At 40.5% G+C, this 24,934-nt stretch overlaps 1 protein-coding gene and 1 long non-coding RNA gene across 4 annotated transcripts in view; one reads left to right on the forward strand and one right to left on the reverse strand.

The window, feature by feature from the left end:
• Nucleotides 1-1,886, forward strand: part of WASHC3 (WASH complex subunit 3) — a 57,497-nt gene extending 55,611 nt beyond the window's left edge. For all 3 annotated transcript variants that reach the window (XM_044941431.2, XM_006058802.4, XM_006058801.4), the window contains one exon: nucleotides 1,643-1,886. In XM_044941431.2, the coding sequence (XP_044797366.1) occupies nucleotides 1,643-1,727 (85 nt within the window). In that variant the 3' untranslated portion in view covers nucleotides 1,728-1,886. The remainder of the gene's footprint in view (nucleotides 1-1,642) is intronic.
• Nucleotides 1,887-2,021: 135 nt separating this feature from the next.
• On the reverse strand, nucleotides 2,022-5,542 carry LOC112584538. The gene is made up of 3 exons (XR_003108792.3): nucleotides 5,185-5,542; nucleotides 3,719-3,870; nucleotides 2,022-3,468 (listed from the first exon to the last, which is right to left on the reverse strand). It is a non-coding gene; the product is annotated as an uncharacterized LOC112584538 (long non-coding RNA).
• Nucleotides 5,543-24,934: the final 19,392 nt, after the last annotated feature.

Below are 24,934 nucleotides of genomic sequence, written 5' to 3' on the forward strand. Positions count from 1 at the left end.
CCTACCCTAAACAGTGCAGCCCCCACCTTGCTGGTGGCAGATACGAGTATCTGGGCTACTTCTCCTCTGGGAGTTGCCGTTAGGCACGTAATCTGTGGGTTTTATTTATTTATTTTTCCTCCCAGTTATGTTGCCCTCTGAGATTCCAAAACTCCCCACAGACCCGCCAGTGAGAGGGTTTCCTGATTTTGGAAACTTCTCTTTTAGGACTCCCTCCCCTGAACGGGTCTCCATCCCTCACTCTTTTGTCTCTCTTTTTATCTTTTATATTTTGTCCTACCTCCTTTCAAAGACAGTGGGCTGCCTTTCTGGCTGCCTGGTGTCCTCTGCCAGTGTTCAGAAGTTGTTTTGTGGAATTTGCTCAGCGTTCAACTTATCTTTCAATGAATTTGTGGGGGAGAAAGTGGTCTCCCTGTCCTATTCCTCGACCATCTTAGGACCGCCCCCCATAATCTAAAATTGTACAGCAGAGCAAAGGGATTTATGTTTGACCCATTGCTAGGGAGCAATGCCAGCATTTCTTTTGCTTCATAGCACGACAGACATGGTATTAAAAACTAAGTCAGAATTCGGCCATAATTCATAATAACTAATAACATAATTCATAATAACAAGTAAGTAGGGGACTATACATTTTATTTTAGCAATAATTATTATATTTGTGGCAAAGAAGAGTTTTGTTTGTTGGTATCTTAAATCTTATTAAGAATTAAGGAGCCTGAGAGAAAAATAAGTTTTGTAGCTTTTAATTACTAAAACAGAGCAGCTGTATTAGTCTTCCTTTCCCTCTTAGTTTTCCCCAGGTATACTTTGCTTAATTTGCTTTCTTGGTTAGAGTGAATAGGTGCTGAGTGATAGTGCTGCCACATTGATTGAAATGATTTATTAATAAACACTATGGAACCTATCAATTTGACTGTTTTAATGACACCAATAAATTTCCTGTGGTTTTTTTTATAGCACATCTATACAAAGCTGGAGTTCAACCATTCTCACATCATCTTCTGCCTAGGGAATCTTCAAGACATTATTTTTATGAACTAATTCTTCTTATGTTTATCTGATGATAAAGCATATAAGTGAAAACACTCAGCAGATATTAAGAACCACCTTTGAACAGTCACTCTCCTCCCCCACAAGATTTCCGTATTACCTGTGTTTCTTACTGGCCATTCTTGAAATCTCTTCCATTTTTAAATTACTCCCTTCAGCTTTCCTGAACATGAAAGTTTTCTTTTTTTCCCCACTTCTAGCTTTCCTCTCTCTGTACCTTACAGACACTTGGAGGCTGCAAGGATTTAACACTGGTCATGCCAGCCTCTCCAGATCACATTTCTGTCTGTCATTGGGTCTCCATGGTAATGAGAAGCAGAAAGTGCTGAAGTAGCACACTGTGTAAGGACTGGCAGGAGGAAGTGGTGCCATGGCCTGTACAGGAATAGCACTGAATCCCCATGGTACTGGAGAAGCCTGTGAGAAGCATGCTGTGGTAGAGAGCAGGAGGCTCTCAGTTAAGGATGCAGACTTGGCAGATTTATTAGCAGCAGTATTCTAGGATGAACCTAATTTACAGTAAGTAATTTTTTTTTCAACTAGAAAAACCGTTAAATTTCTTTTTTTTTTTTTTTTCCTTCTCTTTCAGGAGGCCAGATGCTCCAGTGCCTGATGGTGAAGGTGAAAAAAACACAGAAGAAAGTTCAGATAGCGAATCTTCTTTTAGTGACTAAGCTTAATTTTCATAACAATTACATATACATGTGTTAGTGCACCTTTACATTCTATAAGAGAGCCTGAACTGTAATTCTTAGTTATAAAAACATCAAGTGGCTACAGATCTGCCACCAAGCTTCCTCTGTGTTAAAAAATAAATAAAGCATTTATAATAAGCTGGCAGTATGTCTTGTTACCAAAATAAAGGTCCCTGCTGAGAAATAGAATAGCCTAAATAAAGTACCAAGATGGAGTATTTCAGAGATGCAAGGAGCATGTAGAATGAAGTCAGTGTGAGGTTAGTGATCAAAAATAGACTCAATGCAGAAAAAAGAAAAAAAATGAATTTGGCAAAGTGAATGATTCAATTTTTGTGAATACTTTAGCATGAAAAGTATTATGTACACTTGTATCATAAGAGTTGTTAAATTTCTGGCAGAAAGTAATACTGGATTGAAATTTTTTGTGACAATTGGAAGCTTATATATCACATTTATTGTGGGTCTGGAACTTATTGGTAGTATTTATTAGCATGTAAAGCTTTTCACAGCTTGTGCATTAGTTAGATATACCATCAAATTCAGATATTTGTCATCAGATAGAGATTAAATTGTAGGTAGTTTCAGTGTGGTTCAGAGTGAGCTGATGGCAGAAGCTGACAAAAGGATGTGATGTGGGACAAAAGAAGTGTTTTCTGCTGTCTACCCCTTGCCTATTCAGAATTGAGTCCCATGTTAAGTCTACCCATCACCATATCTTCAAAGTGATGAGGAGTCACAGTCTGTTGAAGACTACCCAGGAGGATTAGTGAGACAAGCTATCGCTCCTGTTGCTACAACTGAACCAAAGACCAAAACTCATATTCATCATCCTCTTCCTGCACTACCAATTTGAGACTTTGCTTGCTCTCTTCCAGAAATTCAGCAGGTCTAGTTTAGCTGCCTGGTAGAGTGACCCAGACCTTCATCCTTTCCAAGATCTAGGGCCTTGGTTACTGTGCCCCTTTTCAGCTACAGTTACCACATTTGTCTGTTTGCTGTTCACACCAGGCATGGAAGCATCAGGAATCAGGCAAATCACTGAATTGCATGAGTTCCAGATACATTTTCCTTGTTTCATTTTGTAGTTGTAATTTTAGCTCCTTGTTAACCAACACATTAACTCCCCTTTTTTTTGCTTGTTGCCCCAGAGACATGAGCAGTCCAGCAGGATCAGTTGGCTGCAGTTCTGTTTAAATCTTACTGTGCTTCTTGATAGAAATGTGCTAGCTTTTTCCTGTTCCCCTGAAATAACCTCCAATCCCGTGGTAAGGTGACCACCTTACCACCTTATCAAGGTGACCACCTTGGTGACCTCCAACGTGGTAAGGGTGGGAAGCACCATTATGCCTGTAGGTCTCTGAGAATACTGGAGGGCCAGTCCTCTTTCTATCCCCTTGGCTCTTAGCTGCATGAATCCTAGCAGTTGGGGATGTGGAATCACATACTGGCTTTTGGAACAGTGCATGTATCCCATCCTGAAAAACAGCACCCCAGCCCTGCACGCTGTCGTCTCCAAGCTGGTGTCTAAGTAATAGTTCATTTTGTGGTTCCTTTTTGACTGCTTCTAGATAATGCTGCATATGTTAGGATCATGGATCCAGTAATTCATGTTGCTCTTCATTTGCCACAAAATAGTTCTTGATCTGAGGTGAGGTAATGCACGATACCATGTTGGTAGTAGGCGTTCTGTAGACTATCAGTAATGATGACAGAGGGACTGATGGAAGGGAAAACAAGAACACAAATTAATTACAATGGGAGAGAATTGCTTCCTCCTCCAAGATAGAAGAAAATTAATGCAAATAACTTGCTCCCAAGTGACTAATTTATCTTCTGGAGTGTTACAAAATCACTGGTCTCTACTGCTGACAGATCGCGTATTCAATAGTGACATAACTACATTAGCCTTAGAAAAAGCCCAAGTTGTTGCATTCATGCATAACCTCTGTCTCTGCCATCACACTTACTTCACTTATGGGTTTGTTGTGCAAGCCTCAAGTGGTCAAGGACAAGGCTGGCTGAAGTCTACTGAAAGAATCATCCTGTCCACCTTATCTTTGCCTCCTCAGCTGAATACTCTTTTGTTGACATTCCATGATACAAAAGTCTACACACTTTCCTGTAAAAAAAAAAAAAAAAATTATAGAAAAATTTATGTTTATCCTTAACTCAGGCCACATCTTTCTCCATCACCATGAGTGACCCAAGTACACTATCTGAAGCTGTGTCTGTCAGGAAGATTTTTTCCCAATCACTAATCCTTCTAGCCACCTCTGAGAGAGGCTAAGTGTGAAAACCAGCCATTTTTGGCTCACACCAAATATCAAACTGGTCCACCCAGGAACAAGGCCCACATTTTCCTTCTCTGCCATCTGGTATTTAATACCTCAGCAGTAGCCTTACTTCTTCACTTCTCCCTGTCTCCATGCCCTTTCTCATAAAATTCCATTGCCTTTGCTTTCTGGGTGGAACATTCTGCCTCACCTGAGACTTTGAACTTAGACATGTGATTTTCTTTGAGTCAATAGAATGTTAATAAATCTGATCCAAGCAAAAACTTGAAAAATACTTGAATGATTGGTCTGCCTTCTCTCATGCTTCTGCCACTGATATGGAAACATGATGGATAGTCTGATGAAGAAAGAGATGTGTGGAGCAGAACTAAGTTGTTCTAGTGACTTAGCAGCTAATCCCAGGATGTGAGAAAGCCCAGTCAAGATCAGAAAACCTCCCTAGCCAATTCTCAGTTGGCCCTTGACACCTCAATAATGAATGCTTATGGTTGAGTATCAAAGATTTTTTTGGTTATTACAAAACATTATTGCACCAATAAATAGTGATACAACTGACCATAGGGGATTCTCCATGGATCACAGGAGTAGGTTAAGGAGATACATCACTGCATGAGAAGTAAATGATACGGGAACCTAGGCTACTTGTATATGTAACTTACATGTGCCCTCTGGACTTACTCAGGCTTGATCCGAGATGTATCATTTGCATCAAATAATGGATTGTTACTGTTACTATCTGATCTTATGATTTAATGAACCTGACACCTAGCTTATGATGGGTAGCTCTGGTTCATAACTTGGTATCATATGGGAGCACATTCTGAGAGTCTGTTAGGCACAGAGGCATGCCAAGGGTTGCTTTTCAAACAATGAGAGGGCAGGCCATTGTTCCAGAACCTAATGGCTGTACTGTTAGTCTTCCGTTGGAGCTTGTCAGAGATGCCATACAATGTTCTACCACAGATATTTGTAGCATTGATAATCTGTCATATAGCCTGAGCAGGAGAGCCGCTTGCATCACAGCCTGAGCCTGCAGCAGAGTACTCTGTCTTGCTCTGAGTCCCACTTCAAACGAGAAGCTTCCAACTCTTCCCCAAATATGAGTGAGAGCAGCATTTAATTTCAAGAGTCAAAGTTACCATCTTAATGGTAGAGGGTGCAAGTTCAATAACTTGTCCTTAACTTGGAGGGCATGTCCCAGCATCCTCCAGACCATTGGCCCCTAAAATCTGCAGGGTCTGAATCTTCCATTCTCTGGCTTGTGTGTGTCTTATAGAGCACCAGGAGTCTTTTCCACTTCCTTTTCACCAGATATGATCAGCCTGATTTATCAGCATAGGGGAACAGAACGAGGTGCCATGGAATAACAAAATGAACAAGATACCTGCAGGCTTCCCTGTGGAAGAGAGAAGAGGAGAGTGACAATAGGTTAACATGCATTGTGCTATCCTTCCTATGTTAAACACTTTTGATGTTCTTAATGATTGAAAAAAAAGTTTGTCAAATCAGCAGCCACATGCCATGCCAGAGTTTGCATTGATACATTCCAGAAAAAGTATATTAACTGTCATGGCAGCCACGATCAGTTCTGACACTTTGTTGAGTTTATGGTAGTCAGCTGTCTCCTACCATGATGCTTGTGGTTTTAGCAGAGGCCTTACAGGTGAATGCAGAAGGTGCCACCTCTGCATTCTTTACATCTTTGAAGGTGGTGCCCATCTCGCAGTTCTACTCAGAGTGCAATATTGGTTTTGGATTACTATCTTACCTGGGGGAAAGGAGTACAATTTTAGAGATTTCTGCCTGATCCTCCCCACCATATGGATTTTATTCCACATGGCAGGGAACCAATGTAAAACTGTTAAGAAAATTCCAGGGACCCATCTGACTGCTACAGGGACCCATCTGGATCAATTGAAACTACTGTAAGATGGACTGGAGCCAGGACTTCATTTATTACCTGGCATCCATAAGTTCCCACTCTGAAGTGTGGGACATTTTATTTTATTTTATTTTATTTTTATTTATTTTATTTTTTAACAATATTGTTTTACAATTTATTGTTTTACAATATTGTGTTTGTTTTGCCATATATCAACATGAATCCGCCACAGGTATACACGTGTTCCCCATCCTGAACCCTCCTCCCTCCTCCCTCCCCGTACCATCCCTCTGCGAGACAGCAAAAGAGACACTGATGTATAGAAGAGTCTTTTGGACTCTGTGGGAGAGGGAGAAGGTGGGATGATTTGGGAGAATGGCATTGAAACATGTATAATATATGAAACGGGACATGACATTTTAGATCACTTGGTATCAAGTCAATTCAGCCCTCTTATCCAACTACCTTTGAAAGGATTGCATTGTAAAGTTACTTTGATAAGTTGCTTATGGTACTCTAGAGAAAGTAGGTAAATATTTATTCTATATATTTGTAGTGGCTTAGATAGCATCCTTCAAAGAGCACTGGCCACCTTTTCAACCGATGGACATAAAATAATAGTTATAGGATAACACTTTCCCATTATATAACAGTTGACATCAACTTTCTGCTAACCAGCTCTTGCTTTTTTGGGTTTTATAAGTAAAACTACACTCTAGTCTACTGCCTTCCACCTTGAACATGAGGTACACTGTGCTACCTACACATCAAGGAACCTCAGTTGCCCCTTCAGCTTTGCTGCTTCTTTGCCAGAGATATTTGGAATACCACTACCTGCCCCCTGCCGTTACTCTATCATCTCAATTAATGCAAGAGAGCCCAATCTTGTGACATCATTTCCTACTGTGAATTCTGGTCTAGATAAGTCTAATTTTCTCAAAGATATTATTGCCATTCTCATTAATACAGTCTTTCATGCCTTAGTAAACAGAGTAGCCTCTGGGCTCTTCCTAGGAAAACAGTAGGCTAGTTTTCTCAACACATGACATAAATCCATTCTAACATTCCTGCCTCTTTGAGTCATTAACCTCTTCTTTAGTACTTTGACAAGGCAATTCCAGCCTGTCCATCTCATTTGGTTAGGCCACCAAATTTCAAGAAGTCATTCCAATACCCTGTTAGCACCAACCGTCCTTACCAGGTTGTTAAATCTTAAATCATAAGAGTGTGTTCCCATGTCAATAAACTCTCCTCTATCCAATCTTATATTCTGCCACTGGTCCAGCACATTCAAGATCTATTCCCACACATGTTCTCCAAACTCCTGCCAGTAATTATTAGCCAGCTCCTACAGTTCTTTCAGTAAAAGCTATCTGTTCCCAGATCAAGAACTATGTTTTCTCTCTCAGCTCAGACTTGGCATTAGTTATTCTTCTCATGGCAATTGTAGGAAAATGGTTCAATTTTGAGGTCATTAGAGTCATCTTACAAGACATCTACTTCAGGTGGCCACTGCATAGTCTCCAGCTAAGGGGAGGCTGCTCTTCTCTAGAGAGGGAGAAAGAACTGCTTTGTCTGGTGTGGAAGATTCAGAGAAAACCAGGAATTCAAGCTGTTCAAGCACATCTCCCAAAATCGTCTTAACCCAAGTGTCAGTCCCTGTCCTTTGCTATCAGAGCTATGATACTAGCAAAGGAGACTTGTGCAAGCTGCAAATTTCATCTCCTTTGCAGCTCTGCCACCCTTACTATTACACTCTGAGCCTAATTACTCCTTTGCAGCTCTGCCACCCTTAAAATTATACTATGAGCCTGATTATCATTATGGAAGTCCTATGGCTAAGGAGATATTGGTCACTCTAAACACTGCCAAGGTGACCTTCTGGCTTTCAGTGTGCCCTAATTTGACAGTTGGCTGATCAGAATTTGTTACTTTCTTTTTTCAAGGCTTCCAAGGCAGTTAACAAATGCTAACAAATTCCACAATCCTTTACCCCCAAACCATTCTAGGGACAGAGATACTGGATAACCCATTTCTTCTTGTTTCATTCCATCCCAGGTGAGATTCCCAGGAATTGAGATGCAGACCAGGGATTACCACCACCCTGCTTATCCTATCAGTGAGGTAAGTGATCCCATTCCAGAATCCCATCCTCATGGTCTGTTTGTGAGGATCACTCTCAAACCAAAGTCATGTGTTATAGTCCTCTGAAACAGACCTTGAGACAAACATTTGGGTACAAGTAGTTGATCTTGGAATTAATCCTAGGGAGTGGGAGAGCAGAAAGAATGAGAGAGGGAGGAAAATGTGACACAAGGATGTGTTATCAAGATTTCTGTTGGGAGTGTTCAGGACTTGATTCCAGGACAAGCACCTGTTTATTTATGTATTGGCTGTGCTGGCTTTTCGTTGCTGCCTGGGCTTTCATCTAGTTGCAGTGAGTGGGGGCTGCTCTCTAGTTGTGATGCACGGGCTTCTCCTTGCTGTGGCCTCTCTTGTTGAGGAGCACAGGCTCTAGAGCACTCGGGCTTCAGTAGTTGTGGCTCCCAGGCTCTAGAGCACAGGCTCAGTAGTTGTGGCACATGGGGCTTAGTTGCTCCACAGCATGTGGGATCTCCCCAGATCAGGGATCAAATCCACTTCTTCTGCATTGGCAGGTGGATTCTTTACCATTGAGCCACCAGGGACTTGCCCAGCACCCCTTTAGAAATGAGCAGGTGCTTCTCAGAACTGTCTACCAGAAGAACTAGAGGTTGGATCGTATATCCACTAGTCTGGACCCTTTAGTTGAGGACATTTCTCCTCTCCACTTTGGGGATACATTTGCCTTTAGGCCTCAAGGGCTCCATGGCCTGGAAAAGGACACTATCGGGAAGTGGAGAGATGGGGCATTCATTTGAGGAGGGTGGATGTCAGTGAGAGGTGAGTCTGAGGTTGAGGTGAACTGTCCACTACCTGTGGCTGAAGTCTAACGTGGGCCTGGGGGAGGTGTTTCAAGGCACTACCAGAAGCATCCACTACAGCTTCCAAAACACCAAACTGACCTAAACCTGTGTGTGGGCTAAGTTGCTTCAATCGTGCCTGACTCTGTACGACTGTATGGACTGTAGCCCACCAGGCTCCTCTGTCCATGCATGGGATTCTCCAGGCAAGAATACTGGAGTGGGTTGCCATGCCCTCCTCCAGGGATCTTCCCAAGCCAGGGATTGAACCCGTGTCTCTTACATCTCCTGCATTGACAGGCAGGTTCTTTGCCACTAGCTCTACCTGGGAAGCCCAACCTGAACTTAACTTTATTTAAAATGTATAATTTTCTTCTGGGATAGAAAGACAAACTGAATGGTAAGCCACCCTCAAGATTTCCAGAACCTTTTCATTAAAATTTTTAATTTTTAGTTTTAAAAATTTTCCAAGAAAGAGCAAAGGAGAAACAATGACTTAATCTATATCTTTATACAGTATGTTGTAATCATAGTATGATTTTTAAAGGTTTCCTTTTAAATATATCCTACCAAGATCCTCTGTGAAACTTTTTTATCTGAACTAGAGCATGGCTCTCATCAAAGAATAAATTGTGTCCATGTGCTGGTGAAGAGTGCCCAGACAATGTAACATTCAGCGAAAACTGTTTTGTTTCTGATCAAGTTCTTCCCCAAAACAAACTTGATTTCCAGAATTCCTGAAGAACTTAAATTCCCACAATTTAACCCTGAACTTTAAACAAATGCTGCAATGGTGCCAAGGTGTCCTTTCAAAAACATTCCATTTTACCTTTCTTGTTAGTAAGATTAATAAACAAAAGAACTGACACTAAAGCAAGTGTCCCTCTGGCTTTGCTTTCAGATAGATAGCTTTAAATTAAGCATTTATCTTCCTTTGGAACATGGAGTGTAACAATTTTATTTGTGACCCCATTTCTTCTCTTCCCCAAACAATATTACTTTCAATTGGCAGCTTACAAATAAATAAATTTGGAAAAAACTCATTTCACACTCTCTACAAAGTATTTACTAGGTATCTGTGTATACTTATGTTTAAACTAACATAATTAGGTTAAAGCACTTTAAAAATAAATACTTTGATTCATAGTTAACATCACAAGCTTTTTTCATGGTAAGTTCTAAGTATTGGAATAATAACATTCTAGAAGAAATGTTAGCAAAATCTCTGGTCTAATTGCCTCATTTTTACCAGTGAATAAATTGAAGCCCAGAGGAGTTGAATGATTACCCCAAGAAATGTAAAAAAGAAAACAGGTTGATTTATATAAACAGAAATGCTTAATCTATCAGTAATATTCTTATCTTAAATATTAATACTTATAGTTACTAATAGTTATTAATACAATAATACTAATAGTTATTCACACCAAAACAAAATACGTAAAATTTCAGTAATCTTATTAAAATATCAAATTGTAATCTGCAAAATAGAGCTGTGAAAAATGTTTTATAGTTAAAGATATTCTAATATCAATATCTCAATTTTTTTTACTTATATTAAAATATGTGACCCCGTGACAATCAAGTAATACTACTTTTACATTTTCTTCAGTTCAGTTCAGTTCAGTCACTCAGTTGTGTCCGACTCTTTGCGACCCCATGAACTGCAGTACGCCAGGCCTCCCTGTCCATCACCAACTCCCAGAGTTCACTCAGACTCACGTCCATCGAGTCCGTGATGCCATCCAGCCATCTCATCCTCTGTCGTCCCCTTCTCCTCCTGCCCCCAATCCCTCCCAGCATCACAGTCTTTTCCAATGAGTCAACTCATCGCATGAGGTAGCCAAAGTACTAGAGTGTCAGCTTTAGCATCATTTCTCCAAGGCTGATCTCCTTCAGAATGGACTGGTTGGATCTCCTTGCAGTCCAAGGGACTCTCAAGAGTCTTCTCCAACACCACAGTTCAAAAGCATCAATTCTTTGGTCCTCACCTTTCTTCACAGTCCAACTCTCACATCCATACATGACCACTAGAAAAACCATAGCCTTGACTAGACAGACCTTTGTTGGCAAAGTAATGTCTCTGCTTTTCAATATGCTATCTAGGTTGGTCATAACTTTTCTTCCAAGGAGTAAGTGTCTTTTAATGTCATGGCTGCAGTCACCATCTGCAGTGATTTTGGAGGCCCCCAAAAATAAAGTCTGACACTGTTTCTACTGTTTCCGCATCTATTTCCCATGAAGTGATGGGACCAGATGCCATGATCTTTGTTTTCTGAATGTTGAGCTTTAAGCCAACTTTTTCACTCTCCACTTTCACTTTCATCAAGAGGCTTTTTAGTTCCTCTTCACTTTCTGCCATAAGGGTGGTGTCATTTTAGGGACATCTTAACCATACTAGTTTATACACTGTTATGCTATCAGTCTAGTTTCCAAATCAAACCTTAGAAAATTCTAAGAAACTGTCAGCATAGTTTTTAAATTAAATGGCGTATATAAACACAGAGTATCTAGAGAGCAAAATTTTTAAAACCCCAAGGGTAAAATCTATGACAAAATTCCATGAAAGACACAAACTATCAAAAATCACTCCAAAAGAAATAAATAGTCTGAATAGCCTTATATTTATAAAAGAAATTGAATGTATAGTTTAAAAGATTCCCATAAAGAAAACTGGACACCCACATGGATTCATTGGTGAATCCTCCCAAACATTTAAGGAAAAAATAATGCCAATTCTACACAAACTCTTTCAGAACATTGGAAAGGAAAAACCACTTCCCAGTTCATTCTGTGAGACCAAAATTAATAGGATACCCAAAGCAGACAGACATTGTAATAAGACTATAGACTAATATCCTTCATGAAAACAGAGGTAAATTTTCTTTAAAATGTCTTAGCAAATTGAATCTGTTATTAATGAAGATATCCAGATGTCTAATAAAAATATGAAAATTGCTCATCATCATATATCATTAGGAAATTGCAAATTGAAACTACAATGTGATTATACCACATACCTATTAAAATGATTAAAATCCAAAATACTGATGGGGCTTCCCTGCTGGTCCCGTGGCTACTCCCAATGCAGGGGACCTGGATCCAATCCTTGGCCAGGAAACTAGATGCCACATGATGAAACTAAGAGTTCACATGCCACTACTAAAGATCCCATGTGCCACAACTAAGACCTGGATCAGCCAAATAAATAAATAAATTTAAAAAATTGTAAAAATCAAGATGAATGTTCCACAAAGAATACATGTGGAATATTTTATGGATGTACTGAGGAAGGACATCTAATCTCACCTTGGAGAAGGGAAATATCAGGGAAATTGTTTAGGTGGAGCAGTGTGTGATATGAGTGTTAAAGAATGCCATGAAGAGGGGGCAAGATCAGTAGAAAGAGCTTCAAGGACAAATACCAGGATATATGAGACACTATGAGGCATCCAAGGAACTGGGTAATTCTGGATGAAGAGAGAGAGGAGGTGGGCGGTTGGGGCATTATGGGTCATGATGTGAGTTTTGTGTTTTATCTGGACATCTGTGGAGAGCTATCAAAAGATATTCAATTAGAGATATGGAAGTGACATTATTGGGTTCCACTTTAGATGCATCTACTTGATGCACGGACCTGACTGAAAGAAACCAAGGCCAGAATCAGGGAGGTAGGACTAATGGATCCAAAAGAGAAATTATAAGATTGAATTAAGGCACTGGCTATAGGAATAAAGACTCATTTGAGACCCATCAAAGCAAATCAATACAATTTGGTGACCAACTAGTTGTGAGATTTGAAGGACAGAGACATTGAGGATGATACCAAGGTTTAAGGCTATGATGACAAGGTACCATGTACCAATTTAAGGACTACAAAGGAGAACAAATTTAGGGTAAATAATAATTCGATTTGAGACTTGTTTATTTTGGACCACTTGTGGACATCCACATGAAGCTGTTCAGTAGAGCAAGTCTGGAGCTTAGGAGAAAACTCTGGACTGAAGATATAGATTTGGTTGTATCATCCTGTAGTACAAAGATGGAACCATGGACCTGGATGAGATCATGTGGAAACTTGAGATATAGATTCAGAAGGCTGCCAAGGAAGGAACCAGAAGGAAAGGAACCGCTGTACTCACAGGACAGGTAGAGGAAGAGCAGGCCAGCAAAAGGCCATTAAGGCACAGTCAGGTAAAGAGGGTCCAGAAAAGATGGCATCTCAGAAGCCAATATCAGAGTTGTTCAGATAGGAGGGAGCAGCCACCATCAACTAAGGCCATATCTTGTTACTTAATTGACTTCTGTGCCAGACTTGAGCTCTAGAAGGACATCTGTACTTCTTACCATCATATTTCCAGCTCCATGTGCACAGTATATATTTAATAAATTTTGTTGAATAAACAAAGAGTAAAGCTTAAAACACCTGCTGGATTTGGTAGCAAATAGGCAACTGGGCAACTGAACAACTGAACAACAGCAACAGGTAACCGGAGACCTTTATGAGAACAGTGGTGAGGTTAAAACCATAAAGCAGTAGGTGGAGGTATAAGTGGCACTGAGAAAAAAAGGAGAATCTTTTCAGAGATTTAGCTGAGAAGAGGAAGAGATGAAACAACAGCTAGGAGTCAAGTAGGGCGGAAGGCACATGGGAGGGTTTTAGTCGCTAAACCTTTAAATTTTTTTAGCAATAGTAGATACCTGAATAGGAAAAGAGGAGACTATTCTGAAGGTAGAAGGGATAGAATCCAGAGCTTGGGTGGAAGAAAGACATAAACATGGCAACCCACTCCAGTTATTCTTGCCTGGAAAATCCCATGGACAGAGGAGCCTGGCAGGTTGCAAAGAGTCGGACATGACTGAACGCGCGCACACACACACACACACACACACACACACACACACACAAATGCTTCAAATAGAAACAATTATGCAAGAACTCCTGTCAGCATGATTAATTGTCAAACAAATAGTGGTTAAAAGGGATCCATGTCAGGAAAGGATGAAATCAGTTGCATGGGACTGGGAACTTTTGGGGAGACTGTGGGATTTGAGCTGGATCTTAAAAGTCTGTGTTGGGGTGGGGGGCGGTCCTAAGATCGTGGAGGAATAGGACAGGGAGACCACTTTCTCCCCCACAAATTCATCAAAAGAACATTTGAACGCTGAGCAAATTCCACAACACAAGTTCTGAATGCTGGCAGAGGACATCAGGCACCCAGAAAGGCAGCCCATTGTCTTTGAAAGGACTTAGGACAAAAGATAAAAGATAAAAAGAGAGACAAAAGAGGCAGGAAAGGTGATCTGTCCTGGGAAGGGAGTCTTAAAAAAGAGAGAAGTTTCCAAACATCAGGAAACACTCTCACTGGTGGGTCTGTGGTGAGCCTTGGAATCTCAGAGGGCAACATAACCAGGAGAAAAAATAAATAAATAAATAAAACCCACAGATTACGTGCCTAACAGCAACTCCCAGCAGAGAAGCAGCCCAGACGCTTACATCCCCCACTAGCAAGCAGGGGCTGGACAGGGAGGCAGGGGCTGCATTGCTTAGGGTAAGGACCGGGTCTGAATGCCCTGAGGACAATCTGAGGGAACTAACTTGAGATAACAACCCAGACTGTGGGATAGCTATCCCATGAAAACCCCTAACCTAAGACACTGCCAGGCCCGCTCACAGAACAAAGGACTGAGCAGAGCTAGTGGCTGCGGACCGGCCCATCCCCCGCCGGAGACAACCAGGTAAGGGCAGCCAGAGTTGGAAGCGGGGCAACCACGGCCCCAGAGAGGTATCCTCTACCAACTGCAAGCAGGCTTCGTTGCTAACCAAGACTTCTTGGGATTCTGGATGGTTGACATCCACCAGGAGGGTCGCAGCCAGAGATCAGCTCCCCAGAAAGACACATGGCACACCTGAGAATGCACACTGGTTGTACACCCAGAAAAATGAGTGGCTGCGACAGGGGAGGTGATAAGACACAGCCTCCAACTGGGGGCGCCTGCGCTCACCAAGCAACCTGGTCACCTGAGCTTCTCAGACCTGGGAAGGGCACAAAAAACAGGCCCAACCAAGTCTGCGCCTTTGTGGAGTACCCAAGAACCTGAACCTTAGCGGCTTAGACCTGGGAAGTGCACGCAACCCAGAGCTCACCTCAGACAGTTCCCGGCAGAGCAACGTAGAGCCTGAGCAGTGTAGACTGGGAAAGCACACATGCCGTGAGCAGGGGGCAAACCCAGTGTGGCCAAAAACTGCGAGCACTCCCCACACATGCCAGTGATATTTGTTTGCAGTATTTCTCCCTCCCCACAGCACGACTGAACAAGTGAGCCTAAAAAAGTGACCACCACCGTCCCCTTGCGTCAGGGCAGAAATTAGACACTGACGAGACCAGCAAACAGAAGAAGCTAAAATAGAGGGAACCATTTTGGAAGTGACAGGTGCAATAGATTAAAACCCTGTAGTTAGCACTGACTATATAGGAAGGGGCCTATAGATCTTGAGAAGTATAAGCTGGATCAAGGAACTATCTGAAAATGAACTGACCCCACATTGTCTACAACAGCTCCAGAGAAAGTCCTAGATATATTTTTACTATTATCATTTTTTTAATTTTTTTAAATTTTGTTTTTTACTTTTAAGTCCTCTATTACTCATTTAATTTTCATTTTTATAACCTATTTTTACCTTGCAAAAAAAAAGATGCTATTTTTAAAGCAAACTTCATATATATATATATTATAATTTTTGTTACTTTGTTTTGTTTTTTTAATATTGTATTTTTGAGAGTCTAACCTCTACTCTAGATTTTTAATCTTTGCTTTTTGGTATTTGTTATCAATTTTGTACCTTTAAGAACCCAATCTTCAGTACCCATTTTTACTTGGGAGTGAGATTACTGGCTTGATTGCTGTCTCCCCCTTTTGACTCTCCTTTTGCTCTGCCAGGTTGCCTCTGTCTCCTCCCTCCCCCTTCTCTTCTCTACCCAACTCTGTGAATCTCTTTGTGTGTTCTGGGCTGTGGAGAACACTTAGGGAACTGATTACTGGCTGGATCTGTCTCTCTCCTTTTGATTCCCCCTTTTATCCTCCTGGCCACCTCTGTCTCCTTCCTCCCTCTTCTCTTCTCTGTGTAACTCTGTGAACATCTCTGAGGGATCCAGACTGTGGAGAGCACATAGGGAAGAGATAAATGGCCAGCTTACTCTCTCCCTTTTTGATTCCCCCTCTTCTCCTCCTGGTCACCTCTATATCCCTCCTCCCTCTTCTCTTCTCCATGTAACTCTGTGTCCCTCTCCACAGTCCCTCACTGTGGAGAAGCTTTTCATCATTAACCTAGATGTTTTATCATTGGTGCTGTGTAGATGGAGAAGTCTTGAGGCTACTATAAGAATTAGACTGAAAACCAGAAGCAGGAGGCTTAAGTCCAAATCCTGAGAACACCAGAGAACTCCTGACTGCAGGGAACATTATCGATAGGAGCTCATCAAAAGCCTCCATACCTACACTGAAACCAAGCACCACCCAAGGGCCAGCAAGTTCCAGAGCAAGACATACCACGCAAATTCTCCAGCAACACAGGAACATAGCCCTGAGTTTCAATATTCAGGCTCCCAAAGTCACACCAAACCCATTGACATCTCAGAACTCACTACTGGACACTTCATTGTACTCCAGAGAGAAGAAATCCAGCTCCACCCACCAGAACACCGATACAAGCTTCCCTAACCAGGAAACCTTGACATGCCACCCGTCCAACCACAGCCACAGCAAGGAAACTCCACAATAAAGAGGAACCACAAACTACCAGAATACGGAAAGGCCACCCCAAATACAGCAATCTAAACAAGATGAAAAGGCAGAGAAATACTCAGCAGGTAAAGGAACAGGATAATTGCCCGCCAAACCAAACAAAAGAGAAAGAGATAAGGAATCTACCTGATAAAGAATTCCAAATAATGATAGTGAAAATGATCCAAAATCTTGAAAACAAAATGGAGTTACAGATAAATAGCCTGAAGACAAGGATTGAGAAGATGCAAGAAAGGTTTAACAAGGACCTAGAAGAAATAAAAAAGAGTCAATCAATAATGAATAATGCAATAAATGAGGTTAAAACACTCTGGAGGGAACCAACAGAAGAATAACGGAGGCAGAAGATAGGATAAGTGAGGTAGAAGATACAATGGTAGAAATAAATGAAACAGAGAGGAAAAAAGAATTAAAAGAAATGAGGACAACCTCAGAGACCTCTGGGACAATGTCAAACGCCCCAACATTCAAATCATAGGAGTCCCAGAAGAAGAAGACAAAAAGAAAGACCATGAGAAAATACTTGAGGAGATAATAGTTGAAAACTTCCCTACAATGGGGAAGGAAATAGGCACCCAAGTCCAAGAAACCCAGAGAGTCCCAAACAGGATAAACCCAAAGCAAATCACCCCAAGACACATATTAATCAAATTAACAAAGATCAAACACAAAGAACAAATATTAAAAGCAGCAAGGGAAAAACAATAAATAACACACAAAGGGATTCCCATAGGATAACAGCTGATCTTTCAATAGAAACTCTTCAGGCCAGGAGGAAATGGCAAGACATACTTAAAGCGATGAAAGAAAATAACCTACAGCCCAGATTATTATACCCAGCAAGGATCTCATTCAAACATGAAGGAGAAATCAAAAGCTTTACAGACAAGCAAAAGCTGAGAGAATTCAGCACCACCAAACCAGCTCTCCAACAAATGCTAAAGGATCTTCTCTAGACAGGAAACACAGAAAGTGTATATAAACACAAACCCAAAACAATAAAGTAAATGGCAACAGGATCATACTTATCAATAAGTACCTTAAATGTAAATGGATTGAATGTCCCAACCAAAAGACAAAGACTGGCTGATGGATACAAAAACAAGACCCCTATATATGCTGTCTACAAGAGATCCACCTCAAAACAAGGGACACATACAGACTGAAAGTGAAGGGCTGGAATAAGTTATTCCATGTAAATAGAGACCAAAAGAAAGCAAGAGTAGCAATACTCATATCAGATAAAATAGACTTTAAACTAAAGTCTGTGAAAGGAGACAAAGAAGGACCCTACATAATGATCAAAGGATCAATCCAAGAAAAAGATATAACAATTATAAATATATATGCACCCAATATAGGAACACTGCAATATGTAAGACAAATGCTAACAAGTATGAAAGGGGAAATTAACAGTAACACGATAATAGTGGGAACTTTAATACCCCCACTCACATCTATGGATAGATCAACTAAACAGAAAATTAACAAGGAAACACAAACTTTAAATGATACAATAGACCAGTTAGACCTAATTTATATCTATAGGACATTTCACCCCAAAACAATGAATTTCACCTTATTCTCAAGTGCACAGGGAAACTTCTCCAGGATAGATCACATCCTGGGCCATAAATCTAGCCTTAGTAAATTCAAAAAAATTGAAATCATTCCAAGCATCTTTTCTGACCACAATGCAATAAGATTAGATGTCAATTACAGGAGAAAAACTATTAAAAATACCAACATATGGAGGCTGAACAACACGCTGCTGAATAACCAACAAATCATACAAGAAATCAAAAAAGAAATCAAAATCTGCATAGAAATGAATGAAAATGAAAACACTACAACCCAAAACCTATGGGACTCAGTAAAAGCAGTGCTAAGGGGAAGGTTCATAGCAATACAAGCTTACCTCAGGAAACAAGAAAAAAGTCAAATAAATAACTTAACTCTAAACCTAAAGCAACTAGAAAAGGAAGAAATGAAGAACCCCAGGGTTAATAGAAGGAAAGAAATCTTAAAAATTAGGGCAGAAATAAATGCGAAAGAAACAAAAGAGAGCATAGCAAAAATCACCAAAGCCAAAAGCTGGTTCTTTGAGAAGATAAATAAAATTGACAAACCATTAGCCAGACTCATCAAGAAACAAAGAGAGAAGAATCAAAATCAAAATTAGAAATGAAAATGGAGACATCACAACAGACAACACAGAAATACAAAGGATCATAAGAAACTACTATCAGCAACTATATGCCAATAAAATGGACAACTTGGAAGTAATGGACAAATTCTTAGAAAAGTATAACTTTCCAAAACTGATCCAGGAAGAAATAGAAAATCTTAACAGCCCCATCACAAGCACAGAAATTCAAACTGTAATCAGAAATCTTCCAGCAAACAAAAGCCCAGGACCAGACGGTTTCACAGCTGAATTCTACCAAAAATTTAGAGAAGGGCTAACACCTATCCTACTCAAACTCTTCCAGAAAATTGCAGAGGAAGGTAAACTTCCAAACTCATTCTATGAGGCCACCATCACCCTAATACCAAAACCTGACAAAGATGCCACAAAAAAAGAAAACTACAGGCCAATATCACTGATGAACATAGATGCAAAAATCCTTAACAAAATCCTAGCAAACAGAATCCAACAATATATTAAAAAGATCATACATCATGCCCAAGTGGGCTTGATCCCAGGGATGCAAGGATTCTTCAATATCCACAAATCAATCAATGTAAAATACCACATCAACAAATTGAAAGATAAAAACCATATGATTATCTCAGTAGATGCAGAGAAAGCCTTTGACAAAATTCAACATCCATTTATGATAAAAAAAAAAAAACCCTCCAGAAAGCAGTAATAGAAGAAACATACCTCAACATAATAAAAGCTATATATGACAAACCCACAGCAAACCCATTATCCTCAATGGTGAAAAATTGAAAGCATTTCCCCTAAAGTCAGGAACAAGACAAGGGTGCCCACTCTCACCACTACTATTCAACATAGTTTGGAAGTTTTGGCCACAGCAATCAGAGAAGAAAAAGAAATAAAAGGAATCCAGATTGGAAAAGAAGAAGTAAAACTCTCACCGTTTGCAGATGACATGATCCTCTACATAGAAAACCCTAAAGACTCCACCAGAAAATTACTAGAGCTAATCAATGAATATAGTAAAGTTGCAGGATATAAAATTAACACACAGAAATCCCTTGCATTCCTATACACTAACAATGAGAAAACAGAAAGAGAAATTAAGGAAACAATTCCATTCACCATTGCAACGAAAAAAATAAAATACTCAGGAATATATCTACCTAAAGAAACAAAAGACCTATATATAGAAAACTATAAAACACTGGTGAAAGAAATCAAAGAAGACACAGATAGATGGAGAAATATACCCTGTTCATGGATTGGAAGAATCAATATAGTGAAAATGAGTATACTACCCAAAGCAATCTATAGATTCAGTTCAATCCCTATCAAGCTGCTGCTGCTGCATAGCTTCAGTTGTGTCTGACTCTGTGTGACCCCATCGACAGCAACCCACCAGGCTCCCCCGTCCCTGGGATTCTCCAGGCAAGAACACTGGAGTGGGTTGCCATTTCCTTCTCCAATGCATGAAAGTGAAAAAATAAAGTGAAGTCACTCAGTCGTGTCTGACTCCTAGCGACCCCATGGACTGCAGCCCACCAGGCCCCTCCATCTATGGGATTTTCCAGGCAAGAGTACTGGAGTGGGGTGCCATCACCTTCTCCACCTATCAACCTACCAACGGTATTTTTCACAGAACTAGAACAAATAATTTCACAATTTGTATGGAAATACCAAAAAACCTCGAATAGCCAAAGCAATCTTGGGAAAGAAGAATGGAACTGGAGGAATCAACCTGCCTGACTTCAGGCTCTACTACAAAGCCATAGTCATCAAGACAGTATGGTACTGGCACAAAGACAGAAATATAGATCAATGGAACAAAATAGAAAGCCCAGAGATAAATCCAAGCACCTATGGACAACTTATCTTTGACAAAGAAGGCAAGAATATACAATGGAGAAAAGACAATCTCTTGAACAAGTGGTGCTGGGAAAACTGGTCAACCACTTGTAAAAGAATGAAACTAGAACACTTTCTAACACCATACACAAAAATAAACTCAAAATGGATTAAAGATCTAAATGTAAGACCAGAAACTATTAAAATCCTTGAGGAAAACATAGGCAAGACACTCTCAAACATAAATCACAGCAGGATCCTCTATGACCCACCTCCCAGAGTATTGAAAATAAAAGCAAAAATAAACAAATGGGACTTAGTTAAAATTAAAAGCTTCTGCACAAAAAAGGAAACTATAAGCAAGGTGAAAAGACAGCCTTCAGAATGGGAGAAAATAATAGAAAACAAAGCAACTGACAAAAAAAGTAATCTCAAAAATATACAAGCAACTCCTGCAGTTCAATTCCAGAAAAATAAATGACCCAATCAAAAAAATGGGCCAAAGAACTAAACAGACATTTCTCCAAAGAAGACATACAGATGGCTAACAAACACATGAAAAGATGCTCAACATCACTCATTATCAGAGAAATGCAAACCAAAACCACAATGAGGTACCATTTCATGCCAGTCAGAATGGCTGCGATCCAAAAGTCTACAAGCAATAAATGCTGGAGAGGGTGTGAAGAAAAGTGAACCCCCTTACACTGTTGGTGGAAATGCAAACTAGTATAGCCACTATAAAGAACAGTTTGGAGATACCTTAAAAAAAACTGGAAACAGAACTGCCATATGACCCAGCAATCCCACTACTGGTCATACACACCAAGAAAACCAGAATTGAAAGAGACATGTGTACCCCAATGTTCATTGCAGCACTGTTCATAATAGCCATGACGTGGAAGCAACCTAGATGTCCATCGGCAGACAAATGAATAAAAATGTTGTGGTACATATACACAATAGAATATTACTAGACATTAAAAATAATACATTTGAATCAGTTCTTATGAAGTAGATGAAACTGGAGCCTATTATACAGAGTGAAGTAAGCCAGAAAGAAAAACACCAATACAGTATACTAACACATATATGGAATTTAGAAAGATGGTAACGACAACCCTATATGTGAGACAGAAAAAAAGACACAGATGTATAGAACAGTCTTTTGGACTCTGTGGGAGAGGGCAAGGGTGGGATGATTTGGGAGAATGGCATTGAAACATGTATATTGTCGTATGTGAAACAGATCGCCAGTCCAGGTTCCATGCATGAGACAGGGTGCTTGGGGCTGGTGCACTGGAATGACCCAGAGGGATGGGATGGGGAGGGAGGTGGGAGGTGGGTTCAGGATGGGGAACACATGTACACCTGTGGCAGATTCGTGTCAATGTATGGCAAAACCACTACAATATTGTAAAGTAATTAGCCTCCAATTAAAATAAATTGATTTATAGTTAACAAAAAAAGTCTGTGCTAAGCAGAGAAGATGGAGAAACAGAGGGAGAGCATTCTACTTGAAGGGGCTTCTGAGATAGTGCTTTGTATAATAAAAATAATTTTAAAAGAGCTGCTGATGGCTTCCCTGGTGGCTCAGTGGAAAAGAATCTGCCTGCCTATGGAGGAAACGTAGGTTCCATCCCTGGTCCCAGAAGATGCCACATGCTGCAGAGCAACTAAGCCCAGCACCACAACTGTTGAGCCTGTGCTCTAGTTCAGGGAGCCATAACTACTGAGCCCACGTGCTGCAGCTACTAGAGCCTGTGTGCCCTAGAGCCCGTGCTCCACAACAAAGGGTAGCCCCCACTTGCTGCAACTAGAGAAAACCCCTCACAGCAACGAAGACCCAGCACAGCCAGAAAATAATTTTTAAAAAACTAGCTATGGTTTAAAAAAAAAAAAAGAAAAGAAAGATCCCCTGGATCTTTTTCCAAGCCATGCTTCAAATTTTATCAAACATGGAAAATTTCAGCCATTGTTTCTTTTAAATATTTGGTCTGTCTTCACTTGCTTCTCCTTACCTTCTGTAACTCCAAGTACACATATGATAGGCTGCTGGATGTTGTCCCAAGGCTCTCTGATGGTCTATTCATGTTCTCCAGCCTTTAAATCTCTGTGTTTCATTTTGGGTAGTTTCTATTGCAGTCTTCAAATTCACTGATCTTTTCTTGCCATGTCAAATCTGCTATTAATCTGTGTCCCATCCAGTTTGCTTTTCAACTGTAGATGTTTGAGTTGGGTCTTTTACACTTCTTGTCATGCTCATGCTTTCCTTCCAACTCCTTGAACACATGGGATATATTTATAGTAGCTGTTTTATGTCTTTTACTATTTCCACCATCTATATCATTTCTAAATCTGTTTCTATTGATTTTTTCCTCATACTGAATCTTATATTCCTGCTTCATTGCACGTCTGGTAATTTTTAATGTCAGACTTTGCAAGCTTAATTTTTGGAGGGTATTGGATATGTTTGTAATCCTTTAAATATTTTTGTACTTTCCAATAAGATGCAATTAAATTACTTGGGAAGAGTTTGATATTTTCAAGAGTTGCTCTTCAGGTTTGTTTGGTGGGCACAGAACAGCCTTTAGGGTTAATTTGGCCCTTCTGTTGAGGCAATATGCTTCTGAAATCTCCCTCAGTTCCTTGTATGTTTGGAAGTCTTTCTATTCTAGCTGGCAGGAACAAACTATTCCCAGATCTCTGTGTGCTCTGGGAACTTAGCCACCATCTCCTTTGCTATGGTTTCTTCTCCAGTGTTGCTAGTTTCCTGAAAATTGTGAAATTTGTGAATTATTATTTAACTGAAGACTCAGGGAGAACCTCTGAAGATATCTGGAACTCTTTCTCATTGCAGCTTCCTTCTCTCAAGTTCTATGCCCTGTGAAATCTATCTGCCTGAGCATCCCTGAACTCTGTCCCACAGCTCAGGAAGATCACCCAGCCTGCTGGGATCCCCTTCTCTGTGCAGGACCTGGGAACTCCCCAGGCAGTAAACTGAAACATTCATCAGGCTCATCTTAGGCTTTCTTCCTCCTTTTTGGCAGAGATTTCTCTGCCTTGAATTGCCCGTTTTCCAATGTCCAAAAACCAGCTTCATAGATTTTGACCAGTTTTTCCGTTGTTTAAGGAGGAAGGGTACATGTGGTCCCTGTTAATCCTCCACAAATGCAAGTGGCAATTCAATGTGTCCACTTTGTGGGCATGCTAAGTCACTTCAGTCATTTCCAACTCTTTGTGACCCTATAGACTGTAACCCACAAGGCTTCTCTGTCCTTGGGATTCTCCAGGCAAGAATACTGGAGTGGGTTGTCATTTCCTCCCTGAGGGGATCTTCCCAGGTCTCAAACCTGGAATCAAACCCATGTTTCTTATGTCTTCTGCATTGGCAGGCAGGTTCTTTACCACCAGCGGCCCATGGGAAGCCCCATGTGTCAACTTTAGACCCTAATGTTTAATTATTCTGTGGGCTCCTGGAAATTCAGCTACCACTTAGAACAGTGCTTAGTACATCATAGGCATTCAATACTTTTTTTGAATGAATGGGATCCTCTTTCCTCCCAACATTGTCCTCAATGAACTTTTCCTCTTTTAAGCCTAACCATTTTCCTAATATGCCAAGAACATTATTGATTCTCTTCTCCAAAATATACCCTGTTTTTTCCTATATTCATCATGGTGTTGTTAACATTCATCCATATCAGTTCTAAAGTGTTTAGGAAAGGACTTCCCTGGTGGGGCAATGGATAAGAATCTTCCTGCCAATGCAGGGGACACAGATTTGATCCCTGGTCCAAGAAGTACCCACAAGTCACAGAGCAACAGAGCCCATGCATCACAAATATTGAGCTTGTGCTCTTGAGCCCAGAGCTGCAACTACTTAAGCCCCTGCCCCTAGAGCCTGTACTCTGCAACAAGAGAAGCGACTGCAATGAGAAGCCTGCGCACCACAACCAGAGAGTAACCCCCACTCACCACAACTAGAGAAAGCCTGTGCGCAGCAACCAAGACCCAGTGCAACCAAAAATTAAATAAAAATAAATACATAAATAATTTTTTAAAATAAAATGTTTAGGAACAAAATAAAAGATCCTAAGAGAGAACCTGCATAAACTGTAGGTGTCTCTGGTTAACTTACAGAGGTATCTACTGATACCACCTTGAGCAGCATTTCTAATCAATTGTGTACCCATCACATGGTGATCCAATCCAGTGCCCTAAGTTTTCCTCAAAGGAAATGCTTC

This window comes from Bubalus bubalis, chromosome 4, assembly GCF_019923935.1.
Source record: "Bubalus bubalis isolate 160015118507 breed Murrah chromosome 4, NDDB_SH_1, whole genome shotgun sequence".
Taxonomy (NCBI): domain Eukaryota; kingdom Metazoa; phylum Chordata; class Mammalia; order Artiodactyla; family Bovidae; genus Bubalus; species Bubalus bubalis.